General features: G+C 40.1%; 1 protein-coding gene across 3 annotated transcripts; it reads left to right on the forward strand.

Moving 5' to 3' along the window:
* The first annotated feature begins 938 nt into the window (after positions 1 to 938).
* cenpf (centromere protein F) lies at positions 939 to 21,753 on the forward strand. 3 transcript variants are annotated; one of them, XM_085166882.1, is made up of 39 exons: positions 939 to 1,071; positions 1,938 to 2,111; positions 2,253 to 2,378; positions 2,737 to 2,807; positions 2,908 to 3,044; positions 3,361 to 3,452; positions 3,533 to 3,806; positions 3,903 to 4,105; positions 4,193 to 4,318; positions 4,423 to 4,551; positions 4,906 to 5,028; positions 5,142 to 5,277; positions 5,375 to 5,504; positions 5,596 to 5,875; positions 6,098 to 6,304; positions 7,798 to 8,006; positions 8,470 to 8,599; positions 9,074 to 9,352; positions 9,480 to 10,067; positions 10,209 to 10,313; positions 10,356 to 10,382; positions 10,499 to 11,403; positions 11,511 to 11,704; positions 11,791 to 11,926; positions 12,015 to 12,153; positions 12,378 to 12,489; positions 12,687 to 12,940; positions 13,018 to 13,126; positions 13,251 to 13,456; positions 13,711 to 13,929; positions 14,249 to 14,392; positions 14,500 to 14,689; positions 14,792 to 14,889; positions 14,978 to 15,019; positions 15,143 to 16,270; positions 17,856 to 17,985; positions 18,498 to 19,202; positions 19,443 to 19,552; positions 20,928 to 21,753. In XM_085166882.1, the coding sequence occupies exons 2-39, from the start codon at positions 1,950 to 1,952 to the stop codon at positions 21,060 to 21,062; spliced, it is 8,490 nt and encodes a 2,829-aa protein (XP_085023008.1). In that variant the 5' UTR covers positions 939 to 1,071; positions 1,938 to 1,949; the 3' UTR covers positions 21,063 to 21,753. The 3 variants fall into 3 exon arrangements, with proteins under 3 accessions (XP_085023008.1, XP_085022991.1, XP_085022999.1); XM_085166865.1 differs by having other exon boundaries at positions 10,209 to 10,382; XM_085166873.1 differs by having other exon boundaries at positions 971 to 1,071; positions 1,942 to 2,111; positions 10,209 to 10,382.
* Positions 21,754 to 22,038: the final 285 nt, after the last annotated feature.

Here is a 22,038-nt window from a genome sequence, read left to right on the forward strand (position 1 = left end):
CTGATACTTTTCAAGTCACAATATATATGACGAGTACCAGTCAGGTTTCAGAACCAACTACAGCACAGAAACGGCTCTTATGACCAGAAGATCAACAGTGATTGATCTGCAGGTCATCTTTGTTCACTGCTGCCTTCAACACTGCTCACCATGACATTTTAACTCAAAGGCTTTATTATTCAGCTGATTTTCATCACATCTATAGGATAATAGATTCTGTGTCTATGTTAGTAGTTTTAGATATACCGAAATTATTTAAACAGGTGTTCCTCAAGGGTCAGTACTTGGTCTATTACTCTTTAACCTTTACTTGTTCCTACATGGTACTGTCATAAATAATCATAATATATTCTGCCATTCTTATGGAGATGATACGTAGTTGTACTAAAATTTTCCTTTGATGATCTAACCCCTGTTCAAGCTAATAACCTGCACTGATAACATTAACTACTGTCTCAAAACCTTTTCAAACTGAATAGAGGTGAGATGAAAATGTTTGCTCTTATTTGTGAAAAATGTGTTCATATTTATCCCGTTCTCTAAAACACAGTGAGCAAGTCTGGAGTCTTGGAATTATTTTGGACAGTGATCTCAATTTTGATAATCAGATTAACAAGACCAGAACTGCTTTTTATCACTTATAAAATATATCTAAGGTTGGAAAATGAATTTGAGGAACAGGTCCATGCATTCATCTCAAGCAGGTTACACTACTGTAACACTTTATTTACAGCATAATCAGAATCATTTGTAGGACGACTTCATTTTGTTCAGAATGCAGCAAATTTCTACACAGAAGTAAAAACAAAAACGTGTTTCATGCTAAGAGATGTATTTCAGACACCAGTGGGACGTGCGCTTAGCGAGTATTTATAAACTCCTTCCACTTGGTGTCGCTGTGGACACGAAGAGTACCGAACCAATCCGCGTTCGTGGTGCAGCTGACGACGTAACAGACAGCCAATGGACATGGAGCTTCGCGGCTTGCCGTTTCCTCTGTTGAATTTTGAATTTTTCAACGAGAGCGACCCAAACAGTAGGAGAATTTGATAAAGGAGCATCGCGCCCAAAGTAAGTGCGGCCAGCCTGAGTCGTTACTGCTATGTGATTTATTTCAACTTCGAGTTAACTGGCTAATATACTAATATAGAATATAGAATCTGCACTAATCTTTAGCCCCTGTCTGGATAATTTACAGTTTAAATAAAAAATATATATCGATGTCATATTTGCTGAGAGCATGCTCTTCATAAAGCTAACGTTAAACAGAAACTGTAAGCTATGTTTTGATCATATCCAGCTTTTAAATAAATTGACTTCAAATACGTGTTTTGTGGTTGTATTCAGTAATTTAATTGGGCATTATTTACTACGTTAACTCGGTAAAGTAGCTTCTAGCTAGCTAATCTTTAATATTAAACTAAAACCTGCTCAGGTCAGATGATGGGCTGTAATTTTCTTTTCACCGGTATAACTATTAATACTCATTTCTTGTTATAAAATCTGAGGTTAACTTTACGTAGTTATAGCTACACGTAGTTGCGTTTAACTGTCAGCGTTGATAAGAAGACACAGCTTTGAAGGGACTTTAGCCTCATGTATTTTGTCTGCATAACAAAGCATGGTATGAATTTCTGTGGCACTACTAATGTTTAAAATGGACATTTAGCCTTTTTCGTGTCTAAACTGATGCTTTTTCTTCTTTGTATATTGCTGTTATTGTTATATGTACCGAAGGAAGATAAATATTAATTAGCAAACATTTGTTGATCTGATCATTGGTCACTGCCAGTAAATATTATTATTTGCTTATAGGTCAGTCAGCTAGGCCAGTATCAGTCCTTGATTCCCTAAAAATGTTTTTAAATTTTAAACTAGGTATATTTATCAGCTCGTCATCAATTCATTACTTTTATATAAATGGATATATGTTTTAGTAAGGTTAAGCCATGAGCTGGGCGGTGGAGGAGTGGAAGGATGGACTTCCAGGGAAAGCCCTGCAGAAGATCCAGGAGATGGAAGTCCAGCTGGATAAACTGAAGAAGGAGAAGACACAAAAGCAGTTTCAGTTGGACTCCTTAGAAGCTGCACTCCAAAAACAAAAGCAAAAGGTCAACATTTATCAGAAGTGCTTGAACAAATGTGTTTTGTGAGAAACAAACTGACACATCTATCTGAAAAGATACCCAATCAAAACATTTTAAATAAGCTTGAGAAATACTTCTCCTACTCATATGAGTCTATTTCTCCAGGTGGACAGTGAACGTACAGAGATGTCTGCTTTGAAGAGAGAAAACCAGTCTTTACTAGAGTCATGCGACTCTCTAGAGAAAGCTCGGCAAAAGGTTGTACATGATCTTGGAGTCAAAGAACAGCAGGTCAGTTTCTGATGAGAGGAAGAAGCATTTGATCACTGCAGGATAAACCTAGTTTCAGATCTAGATTAACATGTATTCAACAGTAAAGCTGAAAGGTGTTAGTTAATAGCCACTGTTCATCACATGTAATTACAGATGCTCATATTGAAGTGTGTTTTCCTGTTAGTGTGTCCTGCCCTTTTTATTTGTGAGCAAGTTATATCTGAAGATAAAACTTCAAACAACTTATGTTACGGAGGAATGATTTATTTTTCAGCTCGGGAGTACACATTTGCATAAATGATACTCAAGTGAAAAGCTCACAAGCCTGATATCCAACTTATGTTTTTGTCTAACTGAATTGTCTTCCTAAACGTAGGTGAGCTACCTGGAAGGTCAGCTTAACTCCTGCAGAAAAACCATTGAACGACTCGAACAGGAGCTCAAGAAGTAAGTTCAGTTATGCGTCTGTCTCTGTGCTGTTGTATGACTCAGAGTGACAAATTCAGTGATTTATCAAGACCTTGATGAGCACCTTATATCTGCTCAGGCACAAAAATGAACTGGATCGTTCCCAGCCTGCTGGCTCTTCCTCACTGTCATCATCCTCCTGTGAGCTGCAGACCTACGCCACTCCACAGAAGAGTTTTCAGACACCAGCATCGATCCCAGCCTACAGACAGCATGGTATTAAAATGTGTTTTTATCTTCAGGGAGTCTGCAATTCATTCTGTGTTCTTATTCATTTATTTAGTTATTTATAAGCAAGTAAACATTTGATTTACAGACTTATCTTTTCTCACTTTTCTTTTAATATACATTTCTGTGTTCAGGTGTAGGCTTATCGCAGTTATTTCTAGAGTGTCTCTGTCTCTAAAAATGTATATAGAATCATTTTTGCATTCCGACATCATTTTTTGGTAAGCTCCATCTGTTAAGGATTCACTGTTTTCTAAATGACTGAATAAGTTTACTTTGGATTTGAATTGTGTGTCTTCCATAGATAATAGACTAGAGGAGCTGCAGGAGAAATACAATCAAGAGGTAGAAGAAAGAAAAAGACTGGAAAGTGAACTCAAAGTCTTGCAGGTCAAAGTAAGTGCTATAAATAAATGTATTTTTATAATTATGAGCATTTATTTCTTAGTAGTTTTAATATTTCTCATCTTCTCTAGCTGTTGAATCAGTCTTCAGTCAGTGTAAACCACAAGGACATTGCTGCCCGACAAGCCGGGTCTTCCATTTTCCCATGGCAACAGCAGGATTCTGCCCATCGCCGCCAGTCTCAGGACATAATGGAAACACCTCTAAAGAGGCGAGGGACATCCCTTTGGGACGCCCATGAGGAGACGCCAATCAAACCCAGCCAGCGGATGAGCTCTTCCAGAGCAGCACCAAGTCCCAGTGGATCCTCTCAACAGATGGAGCAGCTAAAGACTTTGAACCAAGGTATTTTGTTATAAAGTATTTTTTTTAGTATGTTGGGTATTGTTCGGTGTTTAGTAACTTTTGCTTTACACTTCTTTTTTGTGGTTCTTTTAACAGAGCTGCGTGGCCATGTGTCAGAACTAGAGAGGAACTTAGCCAATCAGGAGAAGGAAATTCGTAACCAAGCGTCCAAACTGCAGGAACTTCAAATGCAGCTGAACCAGGCCCGCAAAGACTTCAGCGAGCGGGACAGAGACCTGACCAAGGCTAAACATGAGCTGAGTCAGGCCACAGACCGACACCAGCAGGTCGAGTCCAAGGTAGGCGACATTATTCTATTCTGCTTAGCAGTAAAGAGCACAAGTTAATCACTAGCAAAGTTGTCTAATGTCTTGAGTTGTTTTTAGTGTTCATCGGTTGAGCAGAAACTAAAACAAGTCACTGACGAGATGAGTTGCCAGAGGCACAATGCTGAAAGCTGCAGACGGGCACTGGAGCAGAAACTCAAGGACCAAGAGAGAGACAGTCAGAAGGTACAACAGTGGGAAATATTTTAGTCTTTTAAGATTTTTATTAATAATGAAGTTTTTAGAATTTGGTTTATGAATTGTGTTCGTACCTGTTATATTTTGTGTAGGAACTTGCCCAGCTGCAGAGTTCCCATCATGCTTTGGATCAACAGCTAAACCAGACCAGAACCAAGCTGACCCAAGAGATCCAACAGGCCAAAAAAGACCACAACATACTGCAGGCAGACATGGAGAAGGTAGATTTGTAACATCGCACCAGAAAAGCATTTCTACTTGGTGATTTTGTTGGACGAGGCTTAATTAAAATCTTTTTATAAGCGTGAGTCGTGTAAAATTAGTGCTCACTGACTTTGTGAATGTTGTGCATTTGATGAACTTCTGAAGATGCAACTTTAATTTTGTTTTTAGTTGTATTTTTAGTAGTCAGTTTTTAAGTTAACAAAAAGAGATGTGTAATGAAAAAAAACCCCACCACATCCTGAGTGTGTTTAGGCTTTCAGAGAGGAGCAAAAGTCACAACCCTAAAGAAAATGTATTTAATGTATCTTAATTGCCTTGACCTTAATTTGTATCACACTGCTCCTTTTTAGATGTGCTTCCAGAAGAAGCAGATGGAGAAGGAGATGGAGGAGCAGAAACAGAAGCTGCTGAGGTCAGAACAAAGCCTTCAGGCCTGTCAGACCAAAGAGCAGGACCTCCGCAAGAAAATGGAGGTGGGCTGAAATCCGTTTGCTGTAATTGTGAATTTGCAGTTCTGTTTTTAGTGCACTTCTGAACATTGTAGCCCATGGATTCATGTCATCCACTCATTTCTTCATCCCTCCAGGAGCTGCAGAAAGAGAAGAACAGTATGACTGTCCAGTTGGACCAGAGCAACAGGCGCCTCTCTCAGCTGGAAGAAGAGAAGAAGAGTTCAAACCAGAGCCTCAAACGTACCCAGGGACTGCTAGATGATCTCAAAGGTAAATTTGTTTTAGGAATGTCAGAAGTAGCGGTTAGTCTTGAGAATTAATCTGAGGTTATTTTAATCTTAAACTGATTTGTCTTTTGGATCTTTAGCTAAATCTGAAGGGCAGGCAGAGGAGCTGAAGAAACTTCAGTGTAAACTGGAGCAGCAGGCTCAGACTTCAGCACGGGAACAGGAAAACTTAAAGAAAACACTTTCTGATGCAGAGACCAGAAATGACAGGTAATCCTAATTTAATTTTCATAATCAGCATTGTGGAGTAGGAATAATAAATTTTGTTATTAATCCTTCTAAATGTTTAATTTCACTGTAGATCTCAGAATGAACTCCAGAAACAGAAACAAGAGTCAGAGAGGCTAAGCAACAGGGTGACGGTGCTAGAAAAGGAGAGCCAAGAGTTGAAATCCAACCTCTCTGCGAGTCAGAATGAATGTAAGGAACTGAAACGAGAACATCAAGCTCTGCTGGACTGGAAGAAGGAGAAGGAGAGCTTAATTAATGAAACTGAAGCTGTGCAAAAGGAGTTCGCAGACAAAATTACCAGCTTGGAGAGTAGTCTGGGCTCCCTAAACGAGGCTAATGATGAACTTCAGGTAAGGAGCAGTGGTTTCTAGACTCTTGTTTAAACTGAAAAGTAGAAAATTCGATTGCCTGGTGTCAGAATTAAGTTTTTTTTGCTGATATTCTGATAAATAGCTTTAATTAAACAAATTTTTAGTTAGTGTCAAAAATAACCACAATACAAAATCTACAGTAGCAGCAGCCTTGAAGTAGATTATCCCTCACCCTGAATACATTTTCTGGCATTACTGCAGAAGAAGCTCACGTGTGTAGAGGGAGAGAAGGCCAGTTTGTCTGCTCACATTGATTCCCTGAAGGGAGAACTCCTCAACAAGTGCACAGATCTGGAGGAGAAGGCGCATCAGTACAAGGAGCTTCAGTCTCAGTTCTCTGAGGCTGGACAGAAACATGCTAAAGACTTGGAGAACATAGGAGTGCAGGTGGCTCAGCTTGAAGCACAGGTGACTTCTAGTTATTTATTTTTTATAGTCTTTAAAATATTTATTTGAATTTCATTAGCAACCATTATTGGAATAAATCATGGACAAACATCCGACCCCTAATGAAAGCTGCTTCTTAGGCTCCATTTTTACGAGAATTGTTTTATAGGAAAGTAGGGATGGGTATTGATAAGATTTTCACGATTCCGATTCCATTTTCGATTCTGTTTAACGATTCGATTCTTTATCGATTCTCTTATCGATTCTTTTTAAAAAAGGAGAACACTAAGGTCTAATAGCTTAGAACTTTGTTTTATATCTTCTCTTTGAACAAGATAGAAATTTAGGAGTAACATGGCCTTACAAACCCAACAGTGAGATCTTAAGAGATCCACAGCCTACGGCTCTTCAATGGGGTGTCACAGGGTCCCCAGGAAAAAAAATTGTAAATGTAAAATAATAAAATAAATATTCTTCTGTAGCAATAACAAAGTATAACATAAATTATTCTGTAGCAATTACACAAGAATATCCAGTAATGTCCCTGCCTAAAATTAAACACATTCACTTACCGAAAATCATCTGCTGTGGCAAATGGGTGCAAACCTTTGACCACAAACTTAGTCACTGCTCGGTGACATTCGTCTATCCTAGCCTGAAAGGAGACGCTAACGGTAGACTGCAGTGAAAACTGCCAGCATCTGAGCCAGACTCTGTCTCTCTCATCATGGTCATCTAAATGCACAGTAATGGCAGGTTTTGTAATAAGGCAGATCGCGCTAACATAATATGCACTGTTAGTTGATTATTTACCTGCCGCATTAACGGGAGAGGACGTGCAAACGTTACCGCTGCTGCTGGGTTGAGATTCACGAGTCCGGAGCGGAATTAAAAACACGACATTCATTTAAGGTCATCGTGTGTTTTGTGAGCAAATGCTTTTGTATATTTGTAGTGTTTCCTCCCTTAAATGAAATATCTACTTTGCAAGTATTGCAAGTTGCCCTGTTGTCATCCATTCTCGTAAAGCAAAACCAAACTTTTGAGCGTTTGAGCCGCTTAGGCGCCGTGTTTCCTGCCAAGTAAATGACGCTCCGCAACGTGGTGACGTCATTCGGGGCGACTGGAATCGATAAGGGAATCGTTTGCAAAAATGGCAAACAATTCCAAGGAATTGAAACACTGGGAACCGGTTCTCAACAAGAACCGGTTTTCGATACCCATCCCTATAGGAAAGTGACATTTTGAAAGTGGTAATACAAAAATATAGCGTATCTCTCTCTTTTGTAATCCACTGATGTGCTGTGCACCGTGCTTCATATTTTCGTTCTGGTAACAACACAGCAAACCCATAAAGTTTTTTTATTAGTTTTTCTAATAAAAAAACTTTCTAATTATTAGTAATTTTAATAACTGTACTCGATATAAAGGAGTACATAAACTAGTAAAATCCATTGTCAGCACTTGCTGAATCTTTCTTAATACGATTTCATTTTTTTTAACAACTTAACTAGGTCAAAGATCTGGAGTTGCGTTTGCAGAAGGAAATCACTCGAGCCGAACTCGCTGAGAGGATAAACACTGACCTGCAGGATGAGCACAAGGCAACCTGTGATCTGGTCCGCTCCAAAGAGCACCTGGTACAGCTGGGGAGGGCTGAGATCAGCCAGCTGAGGGAAAGCCTTGCTCAGACAATTGCACAGCAGGAGGAGCAAAATGCCAGGTGGGATTTTTTTCGTGCAATATTGTTAAAAACTATGATCATTGAAATAAGGTAGAGCTGTGGAATGACACATTATGTCCTGTCCTAGTTTTGGTATAATATAGAAGAAAACACTGTGAGAAAGACAGCAACGAACGTCGTGGCATATTAACTTTCCAACACTGTTTTTAGAAGCAAGTTGCATGAAGACATGAAAACACTGTTTGACTCACACCTTCCATCTGCTCAGTTGTGATATGTACCATGCTACAGGTGGTCAGAGTGCAAAACACTGAGTCAGAGCTGCTTTTCTGGACAAGCTGTGTTGACACCATCTACCTGCATTTTTTTCAGCATTATGTCCTGAATATGTATATATTCATTAACGCCCATTCCATATGGAATGTCCAGTAACTGCTGACAATATCAGCTGAGCTTTGGTTTTAATGTCTATTCTCTGTCTTTGATTTGTAATTTCACGTAGGTTAGCAGAGGAGAAGGCAGACCTCCTAAAGCAGTGTGAAGAACGTGTTTCAGCAAAGGCTGAGGAGACTGAGCGCATCAAGCTGCAGTTAGAGGAGGCCCAGCAGGAGCTGCTGCTCACCAAAAACCAGGTCTGCTTTACTTGCTTTTTTTTAAGAGACTTCTATTTATTCTCAAACTTTTACTGCAATAAGTGAATAAAGTTGGGAAACAGAAAAGTGCAGGAGAATTAAACAGGAAAATAAGACTTCTCTAGAGTAAAATCTGACCTGTGCTAGTCTGCCTTTGGTTGCTTTTTGGGTTATTTTTATCTTGTCACTTTGGAAAGGACACTTTGCCATATCAACAGGCCTGAACTCAAACCACCGTCCAACTGGTGTCTGTATCCACTGTATGGACAGGAAGTAGTTGCGTGAAATCCAGTTATGAGGCTTTAGGTGATGCTATGATATATTTCTGCATATATTAAGATATTAAGTAGTTTTTGCTTTCCTACATTTAGTAGTACATTTAATCACAATAAAAACTGTTTGCTGAGCATTTGGTGTAATTGTGTTGTTACTGCTTTTTTAAATTAGTTGTCCTCCTCTTCTTCTTCCTCTTAGATCAGTTCCTTAGAGCAGTTCCTGAAGGTCCAGGAGCAACTGGGAGCAGAGCTGCAGAAACAAATTAAGACAATGACAGAGCAGGAAGAGGAACAAATTCGGATGTACAACAAAAAATCAGAAGAACTCAAACAATTAGAAATGGACCTCAGTGATCAGCAGAAACAAACAGAGGAGACGGAGAAGCAGCTCAGAGAAGCTGAAGTTCAGATATCGTCTGTGGAGAAACAAAAAGCTGAGCTGGAAAATGCAATTCAAGATTTGAAGAAAGAATCAGAGGTAAAATCTAAAAATCTTTGCTTTGTTGTCTGGTTAGTTATGGATATTTTAATTATGTTCATATTTAATTTATTTACTTGCCTATTATTTCTTACCAAATATAAATGAAACCTTCTTTTTAATTAAGATCATTCAGCACAATCAGACCGAGAAGATCAACAGCCTCCTGGAGCAGATTTCATCCTTAGAAGAAAAGGTGGATGTGAACAAAGATGCAGCGGAGAAGCTTCCAGTCTTGAAGAATGAACTGGATGTAGCCACTCAGTCCAACGCTGACCTTAAGAAGTCACTACAAGCTCTTGAGGAGAATCACTCCTCCACTATAGAAATTAAGTCTAACCTGGAGAGCACTCTGGCCGAGAAGATGAATCTTATCTCTGCTTTGGAGAATGAAGTAAAAGATCTCACAGAGAAGATGGGTAAAGAGTCAGAGCGTCATGCTTTGGAGATTGAAAACTTCCTCAAAAAAGAGAAGAGCCTTGACGAACAGCTCGAAGCCACAAAGAAATCAGTCAGTGCTGCCAAAGCAGAGTCGAGTTCACGTCGGGAGGAGATCCGGACCATGAAGGCGACCCTGTCTGCAGCGTCACGCGGCTTGGAAGAGAGAGACAGCACCATAAAAGATCTGAAGGAAAAGCTGAATAAAGCTGAGGCAGAACAGACCAAAACCTCAGAACTCCTGAAGGAGAAGGTGGTCGCCATGAATAAAATCAAGGTTGGTGCCAAATGTGTTTCTGTTTATGTTCTTGTTTATTACAATATTCTTAGACACAAAGAAAGTGTACTGTTGGATAGTGTAGCAAATTTTTTAGTTGCATCTTCTGAGTTATTAATTATCCCCCTCCAAACAATTAAGGTTCAGCTAGAGATGCTCCAGATGGACTTGGAGGACAACGAGACAGCCATGACCTCCTTTGACAGTCAGGTGGAGCAGCTTAAAGGAACTATAGAGTCACTGGAGGCCATGCTTGCTCAGAGCCAGACCCAGATGTCTGAAATGGAGGCCATGCTGGATGAGGGCAGAGCCCAGGTTGGATAATTGTTCTTCTCAAAAGTGCTTCACTCACACACAGTGTTTGCTGATTCGCTGTTGTCTTCTGTCTTTGTCATCAGCATGCTTTCACTAATCAGTGGCTCAATTTTCAGGTCTCTGTCTTGGAAGCCCGCTTAGATGAGGTCCAGTCGCAGAATTCTCTCTTGGAGTCAAAGTATGTCACAGCTAAGGAGGAGTTATTTGAGAGAACCTGTGAAATAACTCGTCTGGAAGAGGAAGCTATCCGACGTCACGAACTGGAAGAGAGTGTTGCTACATTAGAGGCTAAACTCAGTCAGATGACACAAGACAACGAAAAGCTGGAGACAACTCTCAGGGAAACCATTCAGGACAAAGAGAGCAGTCTAAATCAGCTTCTCCAGGAGAAAAACAACCTCGAGACTTCTCTGAAACAGCTAATGAACGACAAAGAGCAAGTCGAAGGTGAAATGGTGCACGTAAATGCAGAAAAGAAACTGCTCCAAGTCACTGTAGACGCACTGTCTGAGGAGAACAAAAAACTGCAGTCTAATATTGAACAGGTAACTGAGGAAAAGCAGCAAACAGAAGCCAAGATTAATGAAATCACTGCTCGGAAACATGAGGCTGAATCTGCCCTTAGTCAGCTCACTGAAGCAAAAGCCCAGTTAGATGATATCCTGAAAAAGACAAAAGAAGAAAATGTTCAACTTGCAGATGAAAAACGTGCATTAACTTCTGAGAAAAATGACCTGGTTACTAAATTGAATCAAGTAGTAGAGGAAAAGGTTCAGCTGGAATTGAGCTATAATCAACTCTCTGAAGAAAACATCAAACTACAGTCTAATGTGAATCAAATAACTGAGGAGAAGCTGCAGTTACAGGAACTCATAAAGGACAATGGAGATGGAGTTGCTTCTCTCAGAGAGGAGAACGAGTGCATCCAGCACTCCCTGCTGACCTCAGAACAAGAGCGCCAGAGACTGAAGGAGCAGCTTGAGCTGATGGAGGAGAGGACTGAGGCGACGAATAAAGAGCAGTATGTCTATATGATGTGTCTGCTTTGAAGTTTGTATTAGCTTTTGAACTGTGCTCTGCTATCTATATAATGGCTGAAATCACAGTGTGTTTTATTTTGTGTCACAGGAGCGAGCGGTTTACAGCAGAGCAGGCTGAACTGCACCAGAAGCTGGCGGGCTTGCAGAAGGAGCTGACTGTGTTTAAGCAACAGTATGAATCACTGCTGGAACAAGTGGGCCAGCAGCACAGCCTCATTCAGCAGCTGTCAGAATTCAAGAGCCCAGCAGACAGAAACAACATGGAGGAGGCAGAAACTGATGGTGAGTGAGGAAATGTTTTTATTTCCTTCATAAAAAAACAGATTTCCACTTTCCTTGAGTACATATATTTATATTTATCTGTTTAGTTTACCCAGCTGAAGCAGCAGCCGAGAGTCAGGTAGAACCAGCAGTTAATTCAAGCCTCTGCACCAGTTCGGAGTCCCTTCCAGTAGAGGAGGAACTTATGGTGTCTGAACCGACTGAATTTGCTGATGCTTTCAGGTGCAGTGAGTTTTATGCCGCCTTCTGTTTTGTGTTGACTGTTTGTATGCAATGAAAAACAAAGCTAACCTCCCCTCTGTCATGTTAGCGAGGCCAAGCTGGTCTTTAAGATGGACGCCACCGAGCAGGAGGTGACGCAGGAACAGTCAGAGGAGGATGGGGAGGCGTTTGTAGCAGATGTAGAGGAAACAAAGACGAATGAGGAGGCGGAGCTACTTCCTGAACAGGTTAAAACCACTGTAATAGTCACTGTAATAACCAAGTTATTACAATGACTTTTCCTTCAGTCGTGCATGTTGCATCATTAATATTTGCCTGGGGATTCTTTGTTAATATGTTGTATCGTTGTCTGTTGTATATTCAGATTGTTAGGAAAATTGTTAATTTCTTTGGGAATACACGAGGTTCATAATGGAGCGATGTTTTCATTATTTTTATTTATTTTGTACAGGTTTCTGAAGAAAGCTCCAACTCCAGAGATGTTCTTGTAGATGAGCCTGTAATCTATGACGTGTCTCCACAACCTTCCTCTTTCAGTGAGAAAAGAGACACAAAATCGTTTGGTGAGTAAATCAAATATCTAAAAACTGTTTTGTTTATTTATTATTTATTGTTTTGCATTGAGTTCATACTTCGTTTAGGTTTGTCCTTATTTGAATGCATTTTTCTTTTGTTTATGGAATAAAATAACAAATGCTTATTCAGCTTAGGCTGAATATAAATATTCAAATGGCATTCAGACACATCTGTCCATCAACAGAGTCATCCCTGGTAAATGATGAACTTGAACGTTACAAGGAAATGATCAGAAAACAAGACACGGAACTTGAGACTCTGCGCTCAGAGTTTGACCTGCTGAGCTCTGACCTGGAACTGAGAAAGGAGCTGACCTCTGAACTGGAAGTCCAGGTTCAAAACCTGGAGCAGAAAGTTCATGCTGCAGAGGAAGAAGCCCACAGTGCATCCTGTCAGCTGAAAATTGCTTTGGATTCAAAGAAAAATCTTTCTCATGAGGTAGGATGAAGATTTGTCAAATAATGGAACCAGTTTTTTGTGTTTCTTTTATGTTAATACCATGTGCTCATATTTAGCTGACCCAGCTGTCCGAGGAGAAGGAAACTTTAACTCTACAGCTACAAACCACTAAGTGCCAGCTGACTGATGTTATGGAGATGCTGGAAGGACTTGAGATGGCCAAAGGTTTCTTTTTCCCTTACTTTATATTAGAAAAATCACCACAACTCTCAGAAGTAAAGATACCCCTGAGAGTTTCCATTTAAGGTCATGCTATTAGATTAAAGGTTGTTTTTGCTTGGTTCTGTAGGTGGATGGGATGAGAAGTTTCTTCAGCAAGAGAGCGAGCTTAAGAGGGTTCGCTCGGAGAAAGCTAACCTGGAACAGCACATCCTGGGAATGGAGTCTGAACTGGAGACTATGCAGGCTGAGGGGGCCAGACTGAAGGGTGAGATGGAGACTCAGAGGAGGACTTTTTCAGGCATGGAGCAAAAGATAGAAACACTCATCACTGAGGTGAGCAAAGCCTACAAGCTAAAACAACACAATACTGTGTATTTAAAGGCCAAATTTATGTGAACCTTTTGGGGACCAAAAAAATAAAATAAGCTAAAACAGAATTTGCTCTCAAATCCCCTTCAGTTTCCCCTTGTGCAGAAATGTAGACCAAAGCTTTGGTCTATGTTCTGTTGTAAGCTTGTTGTCTTCTGTTGTTGTAAGCTTTCATCTTGCAGAATACCCAAAGGTACTTATAAATCTTATATCTGCAGACAGCTCAGCTGAGATCTGAACTGGTGTCTTGCACGGAAGAGCGAGATGAGTTGAGCCAATCCTTGAGCCAGTGGAGGGAGAAAGTTCACAGTCTGGAGAAAAATAATTGTGACACAAGAAACCTGATTTCCATCCTGGAGGATGACATCAGAGCAGGAAGGAAGGAGTATGAAGCCCTGCAAAGCAGCACAAACAAACTGAAGACAGAGAGGCAACAGGTACACATGGAAATTTCCACAGAAGGGGAGACTGGTTAGACATGGTTACGCCCCAGTTACGACTTTTGACTTATATGGATGCATCTAACAGTGACAAGACTTGTTTTAGCCAGCTGAATCAGATCGAAGCAATGATCACCTAATCCTCTCCTGTAGGTTTGAATAGATTCTCAGGTCTGATTTATGCTAGATCCTTATGAAACTTACGATAAGTTAAATTACTTTTCTTTTAAACAGATTATTTATGTTTGGGGGGGCATTTTTGTTGTGTTTTTTGTTTTTTCCTACTAAAACTTCATCTATTTTCCTTCACATGAAGCTGGTGGAGCAAGTTAAAGAGCTAGAGCAGACAATCTCCCAGCACTGTGGAGAAAGAGAGGAGCTGATTGGCCATCTTAACCAGATAAAGGAGGACCACAGTTCCTCCAGTCAAAACACAGAGTCCATGGCTGGAAAGATAAAGGTGAGGAGGAAGTGTATTATGAAGTATGTCACTGTATGTGGGAAGTGGAGTCAAAAGCATTTGGTCATAACTCCACTTGTTTTTTCCCCTCCTGATTCCCACCTCAGGCTTTAGAGGGAGAAGTGTTTCGCCTTTCCCAGTCTTTAGAGTCGTCTTTATTAGAGAAAGGAGAGATTGCCTCTCGCCTGAATTCCACCCAAGATGAGGTCCAGCAGATGAGAACTGGTATCGAAAAACTCCAAGTCCGCATTGAGTCGGATGAGAAGAAGAAAAAGAAGATGGGAGAGCTCCTTAAAGGTGACTCTTAACACTTTTGTTCCTGATGGAAAGAAAAGTGTAAATTATATAACCTCCACAGTTTTGTTATGTTTGGGTCTAAATGTGACTGTATCCTTGCAGCCGCCCAGAGAAAGTCTGACTCACTGCAAGATCGCATTGATTCCCTGGAGCGAGAGAAGGAAGATGTAGAGCAAAGTTTAGAAGAAGCAGTGCTGCAGGTATTTAGTCTCACAAACAGTCAAAAAAATATATGATTATATCTTACTAATGCTGACTTACATCCGATTCTGCTGCGCTTTCCCGCAGGCGGAAACGGCTAAAGCTGAGCTGGAGGAGGAAAGGAGAATGGTAACCTTGTATTAAGACTTTTTCCCTCTATCTGTGATGATTTTCTCTTCTAATTATAAAATGTGACTGCAATCCAAACAGACTGTTAATCTGCTTCTCCTGCCTTTGTCTTTCTTGCTTCAGGTGGAGGAAGAGAAAAAAGAGCTTAGTGCTAAAATCTCAGAACTCTCTACCACTCTGGAAAGTTTGAGATCTGAGAAAGAACACATGGAGAGACAGCTGGAAATAAAAAACAGAGAAATCGAGGAACTGAAGGCAGCTAAGGAGGAGCTGGAGAGAGGACTGGAGAAGGCAGAGGCAGAAAGAAAGGAGGAAGAGGAAAGACAGAAATGCAGATTAGAAGAACTGGAGAAAGAGATGAAAGGGGAAGCAGAGAGACAGATTAGAGTGTTGGATGACCTTCAAGCACAGCTGCAAGCCTCTCGGCAAAGAGAAATTTCACTTGAACAAAAGGGCACAGAAGGGGAAGCAGAGAAAGAGAGGATGCAGGCTCTCCTGGTGCAGTTAGAGGAGGAGAAAAAACATCTGCTGAGTTCACTACAGGAGTCACAGACAGAAGGAGAGAAGCTCCGCTCTCATGGAGAGGAGTGGGAGACAGAAAGAAACAGCCTGAGGACCCAAACTGAAGCTCTGGAAGAAGAAATACAAGAGCTTAAAACACTCATAAAAACTACTGGGGACAAGATGGAGGTTTTAGAAAAAGAGAAGGAGGAGGACAGAGATCAGAAGCAGGCCTTGGAAAGATCCGTCTCCTCTGTTATGGCAGAGAAAGAACAGATCGAGGGAGAAAATGGACGACTTGTACAGGAAAAAGAAGAACTGCGCACAGCTCTTTTATCATTAGAACAAGAGAGAGATCAGCTGCGCTCCTCTCTGTTATCTGTAGAAGATGAAAAGGAGAGATTAGATCAGGGGAGAAGTGCGTTAGCCAGCGAGAGAGAAGAGCTTCAGTCGAGTCTCTCCTTGTTAGATAAAGAGAAGCACGACTTGCAGCAAAAGCTCTCTTTCTTAAATCAAGAGAAGGAGAGAGAGAGGGAGGAAAAGCAAAAGATAGAAGCTGAAAAACAGGAACTGAAGTCTTCTGTGTCTTTGATGGAAGAAGAGAAAAAGAACCTGTCTTCAGCTCTGCTTTCACTGGAACAAGAGAAGGAGAAACTCGCTGAAGAGCACGAGCATCTTAAGACAGCAGTGACCTCTATGGAGAAGGAGCTGGAAACACACAAAGTGTCCGTCTCACAACTCAGTGAACAGGTATATGGAGAGAAATACCCAGATTTATTTAGGTCACAATAAAATGGAAGAAAAAAGGACTGGTAGTACTCACTCTATGTTCCTTGTTTAGAGGTTGAAACACTCTAAAATTAGGGGTGGGGCTCGATTAAAAGAATTAATCGAATTAATTAGAGGCTTTGTAATTAATTAATCACATTTAATCGCACAAGAAAATTTGCCCCAAAGCGCAAATTTTATTGTAATTTTAAAGGGTTTTTAATGGGAAACAGAATAAATAATAGACATGGACATGAATATTGTAAACTCAAGCTCTTTTAATTTATGGGGAAAAAAGCATTTAAACTGCATTTCACTGCAAAACTGAGAAAAAAAACCCATCCCTGGCCAAAATTTAGCAGACTTAAAAATAAAGTGTTATTTTTAGTACATTTTCAAAATGGTATTGTCTTTAAATAATAATATTAATTTCAACATAAAGTGCAGTTTCTCTTAACAAAACAGCACAGAAACATAAAAGCTTATTTGAACAGCTTTACCTTTTAAACTCTGAGTAATCTTAGAAAAATTACTTTGTACATTAGGCTAAAACAGTGTGATCATCCTCCAACATTTTAGTGCAAAAAAATTACAAACTTATTGGACTCACAATATGCTTATTAAATGTCCGTCTCTTTCAGCCAGTAACTTAGACAAACTAGCCTGTTCACACTTTCAGAGCTCAAGGCAGCTCTCTTTTTTGTTACTATGTGACCTGCAAGTAAGAACAGTCTGTCACATGGGACAGAAGTGGCAGGACTAATCAAATACATGCAGGACAGACAGCTGTGGGTGGGTCCCTGCTCGACTGGACCACCACTGCAGCGGGGAGTCTGTCTCGCTGATGGTGGATTCTGCTCTGTACAAACTCAGGGCTTCCTTATCTGAATCTGTAGCACATTTTCTATCTCCCTATCTTCTACCACTGATAGTGGTCTACAGTCCAAAGCAATCCATTTTGCGAGAGAATTTGTAAGTTTGTCCGATGTTGACTTACTAATTTTGGCCCTAAAGCCAGTCATTTCATCAAGTTTGGGCTGGCAACACCTTTTGTTGGTACTCGAACTGGTAGCGCTAACAGCTCCCACAGTTTTTGTGCCCGCTGCGACATGTTGTGCATTAAGATGGTACCATAACAGAAGAACTTCTTTTTGTACAGTTGGCACAAAACCATGCTTTTATCAAGGTATCTGTGGGTAGTCTATTGAAATGAGATTTGCCTCCAATCAATCCTAGCAACAGCTAGCTATGTGTATCAGTGTAATTGGTATACCAGGAAATTGTGCATTGACAAAAGTTCCCCTTTGCTTGGAATGCAAGTGTGATTAAATGCATTATTTTTGTTAATTAATTAATTGCAATTAACACGTTAAATTCTCACCCTTATCTAAAATACAACTCTCTGTCCAGACAGGTTTGCAATCACTCAAGCAGATGTCAGTTTTTAAATCTAAAAATATCCAGTATTGTATGAAAAAGATGAGCCAAAAATGTTTGGAACTGACATTTGTATGATAACACTGCATATGAAAATTTTTCTTCGCCTTAATCTCTCCGTCCCCTCCAGGTCTCGGAGCTAACATCGTGTGCAGCTCGTCTGACTAAAGACAAAAACTCTGCCCTGAGCAAGATGAGTCTTTGGATGAAGACCTGCAAACAGCTGGAGCAGGAGAAAGAAATGATGTTAAACGGCTCAGGTGTGCATCCATGTAACAGATTTACCTTTGTGTTTTCTGTTATGTGTTCAGGCTTTTATTGTCAGATAAAGGTTAAAGTTGTCCTTACATTGATCAAACCCTTAAAGTTAAATACAGTTTTTGATTTTATTATAGCAGTCCTTTTTATTCTTGTTTAATGGCTTGAATTTAACTCTTAACACTTTTTCCCTCATCTGTTTTGTGTGTATATGCAGATTAGTCGATGTCTCGAGGTGATGGATTGTTTCTTAAGTGTATGACCTATGAAACTCTGGCTGTTTGAATCTGTTTTTAAGTCTGTTGTTGGTAGGCTGTAGTTCAAAGGTGTAATTATCTGTGCTACTGACAGCCTTTTGCTTATATTAACGTAAATGCCAACAAGTTTTAAAGCTTGTTTTAATATTTGTTAAGGTTATCACAGTGAAGATTTCCCTTTCATGTTGCTTTCTTTTCTGACAGTTTTCATGAAGTGTTTTAATTTGTTTTGAATATGGGGTACATTTATGTTTCAGGGGCAGGGAAGAGCAGTGAGGAAGGGCAGACTGAGCTGACCCAGCTGAGGAAGGAGGCAGAGAAACTAAAGGAAGAAGTGGAAAACCTAAAGTCAGCCTTGGAGCAGAAGATGACAGAGGCTGAAGAAAGATTGATGGCGTCTCAAGAAAAAGACCAAGAGGTGAACAAACTTAGCGCTGCACTTGATGGAAAGAGAAAGGAATTAGAGGAGAAGGTTAAAGAGCTGGAGGAGATGAAGACTGAGTTGGAAGAAGTGAACAAACTTCTGGAGGAGAAAAGCAAAGAGGCAGATGAGAGCATGGAGAAATACTGCAGCCTGATGCTTGAGGTTCACAAACTGGAAAAGACCAACGAGGCACTGAAAACCCGACTGGAGCTGATTGGTGCTAGCCAAAACGCTAATGACAGCCACTCCAGCAACACCGAAAGCCACCAGCGTTCAGGGAGGAAGTCTTCCACCAGACATCAGGAAATAAAAATCGACAACAATACCGAAAACATTGCTCCTTCGACTACTCAGAGATCTCCCCCGGGCTCAGGGAAACGAGGTCACTGTGACATCAGCAATCGAGACAGCGCCCAGGAGGCCCTACACAATGTGACAAAGAGGATCAAAGCCAACGCCACAACCACACCCAAATCAAGACCTGAACAGGAAGATGAAGAGTTCAGACCAGAGGGACTTCCTGAGTTGGTACAGAGAGGTTAGTGGCCGAAAGTGTGCTCTGCTTTGTTACAGAGATCCTACAGCTTTATCCTTGTATTTAAATAGTTTGTGTGTGTGTGTGTGTGTGTGTGTGTGTGTGTGTGTGTGTGTGTGTGTGTGTGTGTCTTTCAATTAGCTGAGTAAGCACATGTGCAGTTACACAACAGAAACAAAAATCAGTATTCATGTATACATTTATTCTCTGTGCAGTGAAATAAAATCATTATTTGTTCCTTAGGTTTTGCTGATATTCCTCTGGGGGAGGCCAGTCCTTTCATCATCAGGAGAACCACAGTGAGGCGCTGCAGCCCTCGACTGGCTGCCAAACAAACTGCATCTGATGGCAAGGTGAGTAATTCAGGAATCTCTCTATTTTTTTACAGACACAGCACGGTGCTCTGTTTTTTGCTACTTGTTTCCTTTAGTTAGTTTCACAAGCCATACTCTCAATGGGCACTTTATTGTGTCTCTACTCTGGTATTGACGCCACATGGTATATTAATGCACTGTAAACAGGCGAAGTTGAATAATGTGATGAATAATGTGAAAAGTGTTCGTCACTGCAGCTTATTATCTGTAAGGAGCTTTAAGAACCTCTAATTGTCGGACATCAGCTGAACTTTTAGATACAGTGTGGATGTCACAGTTAATAAAGAACAAAATGTAATGATGGATTTAAAAAAAAAAAAAAAAAAAGCAAATTTAAACTTGGTGTGTCATTTCTACTGACATCATTGGCATCCAAGAAAGTGGACAGGGAGGCCAGAGTGGGAGAAACGAGAATCTTCCACCAAGGGTCATTATGTGTATAATTTAGGTTGCAGTGGCCCCTAATATGGCCACAGAATGTCCGGCCCCCCCTCGTCTCCTTCAAGTTGTTGTCACATCACGTCAGGTCAGTGAAGCAGCAGGAGATTAAAAGACTGTAAAGATTTCAGGTCAAATTGTTAAAAGCGAAAGGATTTCCCCTGCTTTACTGAGCCTCTGCTGTACACCACAGTATCAGAGTAACTGAAGTGTGACTCAAGGGTCATACCATATGAAATCAACTGAATCTGAATTAAGTTCCCACCCTTTATATATTTGGTATGTTTAATGAGTCCATGTCAAATTTTACCTTCATATTATGGAAATTTACTGAGTTATAGCCCCTTGAAGGAGTGGGATGACATTTGGTGCTTTTTTATTCAGAAATTTTTTTTCCCAGTACTTTCAGCTCATTACTGAAAAACACATTCAAGCTCTTTTAAAAAATGGAACCAGATCAATTTTACACCCATTCAAAGAGTAACCATTTGAAAACACATTTTCATTATAGCACAATTTCTTCTGTAACCACTATTATATCTGTTTGTATCGTGGGAAATAACATAGTTTTAAACGAATCTGCACACATTTTATATCAGCGACACAATAATAGAAGCATGCATTGTAATAAGTCACAATTTCTAAAAAAGTGCTTTTGCGGTAAAAGTACTTATCTATATGGTGATGCCACCATTGGGATAGGTGGCTGCTCAAAATAAGTTATAACATATAAAAGTCTTCTTTACGTTTTGATCCGTGTGTCTTCTAACATTGATTCCTTCTCTGTCAATAATTTTCAGTCTAATCACTTTTAACACACAAATGGGAGGCATGGAATCGTCCTGCAGCATAAATCCTACTTTCTGATTCACTTATTCACTCTTTCATCTGTCATGTACTTTTTTTTCCCCCTCAGGGTTTGGGGCCCATACCTCTGCAGAGTCCCTCAACAGACACTGCCAACAGGAAGTGTTCCCCGAGTTCTCGGAAGACACCAGAAAAACAACTAAGAGAACAAACGCAGCAAGGAGACAACTGTCACGTTCAGTAGATCAGCCTGGACTTGCACGTACACAGCCTTCCACTTAGAAACACACACATGTACATCACAAAATGTTAACGATCCATGTTTGTAAAGGTACACGGATCTTTAAAGACACGCTTATTTTAAAGGTATACTCCTTCCTAAAATGCACTTTTCCTTTTGGGTTCGCAGGGCTGTGAGTCACATTTACTGGTAAATGTTTTTCTGCCAGAACTTTATAACATTAAATTACTTCCTAGGTGTTGTTCTCTTCAGGTTGCTCAAGAAAACAAAGCACTAACTCCAGAAAGGTGTTGAGGCAGTTTAATATGTACACATGCACTGATTGTCTATGTAGAAATGTTCATGCCTGTCATATCTTCTTTCCTTTTTATCTTCCTAACAGTTTTCTCGTGGAACTTACTTATTTTCTTTTGTACTGTTCTTTATGTTTGTAGATAAATATTGTTTTATGACTTTTATTATTCTGAATGCTATATCTATAGTAAATGCACCTGTTTCATTGATCTGTCTTGTAAAAAGCTGAATGCCTATGGCAGCTAAGATTTTCTAGATTTTCTATTCTAAAATTAGAACAAATATGAAAACAGGTTTTTGACTCCTTTTCTTGCTTAATAATCTTTGTTTCTCTTTTCTAGACTTAGGTCTTATTGACCAGTGTAAATAGTTAGTAATGCATAAAGGCTTTTTTACTAAATCATTTTTACTGCTTGATTTGTGTGATCTCATGTGTCTTGTCTTTACAGCAGTTTTTCAATCAGTTAAGGGTAACATGACCAGAGTACACACAATACACTGTGCTACCACAGGGTGGAGAACCTGAACCAGTCACAAGGTAGGTCTGCAGGATGGTGAAGAATACCAGTCAGTGCAGGATGCCCCTCACTTTTTCTTTCTTTTCATTAGAATTTATCAAAGACAAAAATATACATTAAAAAAAGGAACATAAAATAAAACAACCTGTATGAACAAGAATAATCAA

Source organism: Neolamprologus multifasciatus, chromosome 1, assembly GCF_963576455.1.
Source record: "Neolamprologus multifasciatus chromosome 1, fNeoMul1.2, whole genome shotgun sequence".
NCBI classification, from domain to species: Eukaryota; Metazoa; Chordata; class Actinopteri; order Cichliformes; family Cichlidae; genus Neolamprologus; species Neolamprologus multifasciatus.